Source organism: Triticum dicoccoides, chromosome 3A, assembly GCF_002162155.2.
Source record: "Triticum dicoccoides isolate Atlit2015 ecotype Zavitan chromosome 3A, WEW_v2.0, whole genome shotgun sequence".
Lineage (NCBI taxonomy): Eukaryota > Viridiplantae > Streptophyta > Magnoliopsida > Poales > Poaceae > Triticum > Triticum dicoccoides.
In genome coordinates, this window is record NC_041384.1 from 524,438,072 (window position 1) to 524,444,979 (window position 6,908).

Here is a 6,908-nt window from a genome sequence, read left to right on the forward strand (position 1 = left end):
GTTTCCAAAGCTACTGAGATCACCAGCTGTTTGGTGCAAATCAACTCCCAAGCTACTTCAAGAGAACTCATGTCACCTTTTAAAACATATCGCTTCCAACAGAACAACAATGTTGAATGAAAGAACAATGCAAATAATCGATAAAATCCTATTTTAGGTTCATGACACAAGGATCATATTTTTATATTAAGCGAGATAGATATTCACTTGAGTAAGTTGTCTGATGATAAAACATCAAAAGACACTATATTTGCCTGCTGCTACCTTCCTAACTATGGTTTTTTAGTTGTTAGTGTTGCCATATATATAGCTGATCTTAGATAATGTATGTACATACTGAGAATATTTAACACAGAGAAAATAACACGATTAACCCTACAATTATACGATAGCACAGATCGTGCCCATAAAATGGTCAGCCAAGTGACCATCAGTGATAGGTGATATACCAAATAATTTGTCTACGTTGCGGTAGAAAGTTGACAAAATAGGTGAAACAACAGGTTTGCACAGAGAGCTTATTGCGATTTTAACACATACTGTATAATATAAGTTCGATTCTGTACAGTGAAAATGCAGTTTATAACAACTGTCTTCCAACTCACTGACCACGCGGGGTTTGCCTCCCTGCAGAGAGTGAAACAATGCATTCTTGGACCATCACCTGAACTTTTCTCTTGAGAAGCTTGTCCTTCACACCAGAAAGCATGCTATGGTAAAACATCTCCAAGCGAGCGAGTTCATCGGTATCTGACGAATCCAAGATGTTCTCAAATTCCTTCCTGATATCAAAGACTGCAGACTCTTGAAGTGAGCGAGGAAGCGTCCGTTCGTCCATTGGCTTGCGGAATATTGAAATGTGGAGTATGTTGGCATATCTCTCCATGAGTGTCAGTTTTGACCTAAGGAACTGTAGCTCCTCTGAGGCAGCAGATAACTTCAGCTCCAGCTCGGTGCTAGTGCGATCATTCGCTCTTGATGTCGACGCCTGCGCTTGGTCCCCATGAATCTCTTGGAAGTTCTCATCAAGAGGAGGCCACATCACAACGCATGGAGTGTAACTGTCAGTAGTCTGGTCTCTCCCAAGCACGCCGCTGCGGCCTCGGCCCCATGCCCACATCCTGTACCCGTCACCGGCAACAAGAACAGTGTGGGCAGCTCCACAGGCAACCTGCACTGGCCCCAGAAACTTGAACCCATTCGTCTCAGGAGACTGAACCCTTATGGGGTACAGAGCATCCCCTGCGTCCATTCCTGAAAAGCTAGCATCTGGGCACAATCCAAGGCCTCTCTCCATTCCCCAGCACCACACCTCTCCGTCGGAGGAGACCACTGCCGTGTGGAACAATCCACAATCAAGAGAGATGAGGAAGGAACCAGTGGGCAAGCCGTCAACAGGCTGCGGGGAGCAGATGGTGGCAGTTGTTCCATGGCCAAGCTGCCCATTGTCACCAATGCCAAATGTCCAGCACCGACATTCAAGATCCTGATCAAAGGACTTCTTATTGGTGAGCACAGCAGTGTGCCAAGCTCCGCATGCAATTTCATACACCTCCCATGAAGAGCCTTCACCAAATTCTGAGATAAGCACGGGGCGAGACCTACTTTCCTTGTCACCTAGACCCAACTGCCCATGGTTGTTGTTACCCCAGGAATAACAGACAAGGTCACCTCCTGTATATGTCTCTCCAGCACTGACAGCAGCTACAACATGCTCATTACCGCAGGCAACCTTAACCACAGTGTGACCATGGAAATCCCACACAGGCAGTGGGGCTGAGGTAGCTGCTATACAAAACTCCCCATCATCAGTCTGCTGGGGGCAATTCCCCCACATCCACAGGGCCCCAAGACTGTCTATTGCGAATGACATCATGCCCCCAGCTTTCACGGAAGACAACTGTAACAGAACATACAACGGGATCAATCAAGCAGAAAGCTCTCAAGCTTAGAGTCTGCAAACTGTTGATTGCTGAAAAGGGGTGCTTCTTTTATACCTTCAAAGGAGTCCCTGCAAGAGTGTTCTGTTCTTCATCCTGCAGTGTTTCAGGGGAACCCAAATCTTGAAAACCGTCGACCAAACATGGAGAAAGGGAATTCTCTTCCCCATAGCCAAGCTGACCGTCCGTTAGGTAGTCAAGAAAGTAAAATAGTCGATAATGACAAGGATATTACTAGAGTGATTTCGATATGACAAAACTCAAAATAAGACAAGCAGTATAAAGGATACAGATATTGTAGCCCCATGACCAGAGTGAGCCTTCATCTGCAATGTTGAAGAGTATTCATTACCAATGACATTTCACTATCAACCTTCATCATACTATATTACTATTTGGCAAGGGTGTTTCACTACCGTTGAAGTTAAGAAATCATTTACAGATAAGACTCACAACAAATGAAACAACTTATTTCTCATGCACCAAGAGTCTAGAGAAACAAGGGATGTTTTGTGTACGGGATACTCTCACTGTATCAGTTCAGTCAGTAATGCATGGTCAGGTCAAGACCACACGAACAGTTACACAAATCAACGGTAGAAAAATTCAATGCACATGCATGCACACATCGTATGAAAGCCCAATTGCTTGTGAAATCAAGAGAAATCACACATGGCCTGGACCCTGGGCATCATTTCAACTTGCAGACTGCATCACCAGCAAATAAAACTGCCAGTTTAGTGACAACCATAAAGTGGAATCAGGCAGTCCCACGTTTTGAGCCACTGTAAGATCAATTCCAGTTTTCTTTTCAGGCTAGTGCATCTACCACTCTCCACAAGCCGCACAGACATCATAAATTCAGAATGCTGCAAGTACTTCAGACAGTATTTTCCCAACCCAAATTGCCGTACAACAATGTCTAGTTTCGCTTTTACTACCACGAAGAGGAGTACAGTAGTAGAAGAAGCGGACGAGATAGAGGCATAGAGCACGAACCGTCGAGCGCGAGGCTGTGGTACGCGCCGGCGGCGACGGCGGTGAACCTGGGCCGCTGCCTCCCCGCAGCAGGAGCAGCAGCGACGGCGGGCACGACAGCGGTGGGCACGTGCACGTCCGCCTCGCAACCGGTGCCAAGGCGGCCGAACGTGCCCCGCCCCCATGAGTACAGCTCCCCGTTACCTGCAAGCCACGAACGAAAACCACCCTTCAGATCCCGAATTCCGGCGATGCCCGGAAGAATCCGCGTGACAAAAGTGGCCACGTGGGGCGGGGGTCGGGGGTGCTTACTGGTGAGGGCGAGCGTGTGGGCCTCGCCGGCGGCGACGGCGGACACCTTGGGCGGCATCTGCGGGGGGGCAGCGGTGGAGTGGAGGAGACGGCAGGGGTACAACCGTACAAGTGGAAGAATTGGCCGCGAGAGGAAGGTGGCGGTTGAAAAGGAAGCTCGTGGAGGAGAGGAGAGGAAGACGATAAAGGAGTCGACTCACTCGAGTGAATGAATCGAAACGGCAAAGTCAGTGTGAGAGTTGCGTGCGAGCGTGCCGATATCTTCGGGCTCGCCCGCGCTGTCGTCTTCGCTTTTTCTCCGGAGCCATCCTGCGATACGTATCGGTTTGGGCGTGTCGCGCGCCTAGCTGCCGCTGCGTCACCGCAGATGCAGATATGGCTGCTGCTACCATGATGATAAGCGCCATTAAGTGGTTGGAATTTAGGAAAAGGTGGGTAGGTGTGCTGATTGGGAGTGCGATGTGGACAGGTGTTCATGTGTACTACTCACTACTGTCATCAATGTAGACAAGTGGCAGTGTTAACTTTCTTTTTTGGGGTGCGCGTGGAATTGTTAATGTTTTTACTGAACTGAAGCGGCAACCAAACCAAACTCTGCATATATGATCAGAGCATCCTGGAGAAAAAACTCATGACACTACTCCAAAAACGCAAACTCGCAACACTGCAAATCAACAATCAACATCCAGGTGATGCCATCCATTGCACCAAGGGGGCTCCAATTTGTACAAGCAGCCAACTCACAGGACTTCAGGACACTTTACAGGTTCAGGTTCGGCGCATCATCTAAAGGCACAGCACCCTGAAAGTTGAACTCCCTGCCAAGGGGTGTACTAGTTTGCCACCATCTATCTCACATTCTCACAGATTTGACAGCCAGATAACATCGATTACAGCGGATGCGGCAAGGAAGGCGCAGCTGAGAAAGGCGCACGCGATGGAGGCTGCTGATAGGTCGCAGAAACGTGGCAAGGGCTTGCAGAAGTTGGGAAGCGCCGTGTGCCGGATGCCGGTGCGGTTCAAATTTGCGACGGCCGCCGCTGCTGACCCCCCGCTCAGCATCGCATACGCAAAGACCTGCCAAGGATGCACCAGCCGTATAATTCTTCAGTTCCATGGAAATGTCAGACACTAGCAGAGTTCAGAAAGTTCAGATGTTATTTGTCAAAGCTAACAGAGGGTCATGAGCTACTGAAGGCGCTATTACCTGGGAAACAAAGTTTGGAAGCAAACAAACGCCTAAGGACAAACATCGTACAGAAAGCTTGCAAAAAGTCCTGGTCTCCTGGGCTTCCCATTGATAGGGTTTACTGGAATGATTCGGTGACTATTTTTTATGTGGTATACTTTCAAATTTCTTCAATCACTTCAATGTGACTTGTCAAACGGCATAGAGAATGCATCAGTGCTCAAAAGAAACAGATAAATGTGTCTTTTAAGCAGCATTGATTTTGATTGGGAGGGGTGCGAAAATAATCATATGCAAGATGCTAGTAAGGAATCGGTAATGAATTACTTGGTAGTTCGTTTACTGAGATTTAATTTATGGTTATTATAAATCATTCTCCATCTTATAGATAGCATGAGAAAACAATGCCGAATTACCTTTGTACTCCAATATCAATGCCAAAAAAACAAGATGTGCATTTACCATGTATCAACTGCTACGAGGGCCACTGAAGAAACGCCATACCAACTATGTAACAGAAAATTCAGAAAAAAAAAATCTGTACAAACATTAGTTTGCTCAAATATGATTTGCCTTTGCTCTTCACCTAGTTGCGTGCCACTGTGGAGTTTAATTCTCAATATTTTCAAGAAAAAACAAACAGCCCTTATGGGCTTTTATTGTATATTTAGCACAATTGAATCCCTATACCGCCGCGCATGTACATGATACTCAATTTTGCTCGTGCCTATTTCTAATAAAAGTGCAGAATATACTTATCTAAAATATGTTTATAAAGTGATATCAGTGTATTCCTCAAATGCATAAGACTAGGTGACAAAATGCACACTCACATGCACAAAAAAGTGATATGTTTATAAAGTGATATCAGTGTACAGTGATAAAGGACAGAATGGGAATACTTTGCAACATTGAACACTCACATGCACACAAAAAAAGAATAATTTCTCTGTAAGCTATAAAAAGGATTCATTTTCTGTAGTCTTTTGTGGCTAGTGACAAACATTCCATCTAAATCAAGCAAGGAAACTTTTTTACCGCTTCCTTCCTTCTTTTGCTAGTTTGTTGTTCTCTTTGCGGGGTTTTTTCCAACTTCAAGTTTTTTGTTTGGTTTGTAAAGACTCTCACCATCTTTGGTGATTCCTCCTAACACAAAATGATGCACATTCAAGAAAAGAAAAAAGTAACGGAACTATTTTTATGTAGCCAACATATAGACATGGCAAGCTAGTGACAAGGGACTAAATAAATTTTGTACTAAGATGACAGTTGCTAGCATGAGATTTCTTCAGTCGTAACTTAGAACTAACTCAACCAACCGCCTAAACTAGTACTGGCTACTGACCCGCCCATAAAATACATAAGAGTATTACATAACATAGAGGAAACTGTCACTTTTATGCAGACATCACAAACAGGGAAATAAAGTATGAAACAACATGACTAAAAAAATAAAATCTAATCATCGGAGCACAAATAACAATGGTAATTACCAGAAAATGCATAATCAGATCAAAATGATCATAACATACCTGATCACCAGCTAACAGCATCCAGGCATAGCGCCTGGATGGAACCACAGGGACTTTCTTCAAGGCCTTGTACGCAATCGACAGAAGTTGTGCCAGAGAGTAGGCAGCTGCTTCCGCAGATAGCCCAACCAAGGATCTGAAGTTACGAACAACACCATCAGAACTAAGTATTCTGCACGGAGATATTTACAGATTTCAAACTACAACAGTTCAAAGACTTACTTCATCGAATCAGAGAGGGACCATTTGGCATACAGTGGAATCTCGATGCCAAAGATGATGAGACTACCCCGTTGCTTGGCGGAGACCATGAGCGACATTGAGAGCAGCGCCATCACGAGGGCTGCAGCTCTGGTGGCCACCATGGCCATGTCCAGCCGTGGACATCTTACTGCTACAGATGTTGTGGGAGGCTCCGGCACCGCGCTGCTCCCCATGGCCGGCATCTGGATGCCAAGCTCCGAACCATTCTGGCCATTAGCAAAGGAACCCATTCCTGTTGCTCCTGGTTGTGGTTTTCTGATCGTAGAAGCTTTTGGCTATGCTGTTTTTCCTTTTAGCATGGTGATGCAACTGAAGGAGGGGGGTGGAGGATTCTAGTAAAAAGATGTATCTGGTTGAGAACCCATGTTATATGCATATATGATGCACCCGTGAATGTTTTCTGTACTTGCTGTCACCATGCTATGACAAAAGCAGCACGGCTTTCGAGCTACCCAAGACCTGTAAGTTGTTTGCTAGCCTATCACTAGGATAAGATTTTAGCTGACAACTGCAGTTATCGCCAAGTGTCAGCAGGATGTGTAATTTGTGCATTAAGAACAGTGCTAGGTGCTATAGTTATTGCAACAACAAAGCAATTGCGTGGGAATCTTTTCTTTTCTCTCCAAAGATTCGTGGGAATCTGCGTATTCTACCAAATGCAGTGGACTGAAAGGAGAAGGCAGAATTAGTAAG

At 45.6% G+C, this 6,908-nt stretch overlaps 2 protein-coding genes across 3 annotated transcripts; both read right to left on the bottom strand.

Annotated features, from left to right (window-relative positions):
* Positions 1-407: 407 nt before the first annotated feature.
* On the bottom strand, positions 408-3,473 carry LOC119268963 (ultraviolet-B receptor UVR8-like). Of its 2 annotated transcripts, XM_037550685.1 has the most exons (5): positions 3,231-3,473; positions 2,940-3,122; positions 2,231-2,266; positions 1,998-2,125; positions 408-1,900 (listed from the first exon to the last, which is right to left on the bottom strand). In XM_037550685.1, exons 1-5 carry the CDS (start codon positions 3,286-3,288, stop codon positions 602-604), a joined length of 1,704 nt encoding a protein of 567 aa, XP_037406582.1. In that variant the 5' UTR covers positions 3,289-3,473; the 3' UTR covers positions 408-601. The 2 variants fall into 2 exon arrangements, with proteins under 2 accessions (XP_037406582.1, XP_037406583.1); XM_037550686.1 differs by lacking the exon at positions 3,231-3,473 and having other exon boundaries at positions 1,998-2,117; positions 2,940-3,067.
* A 403-nt stretch (positions 3,474-3,876) lies between these two features.
* LOC119268964 (CASP-like protein 3A1) lies at positions 3,877-6,465 on the bottom strand. The gene is made up of 3 exons (XM_037550687.1): positions 6,174-6,465; positions 5,952-6,087; positions 3,877-4,307 (listed from the first exon to the last, which is right to left on the bottom strand). Exons 1-3 carry the CDS (start codon positions 6,443-6,445, stop codon positions 4,092-4,094), a joined length of 624 nt encoding a protein of 207 aa, XP_037406584.1. The 5' UTR covers positions 6,446-6,465; the 3' UTR covers positions 3,877-4,091.
* Positions 6,466-6,908: the final 443 nt, after the last annotated feature.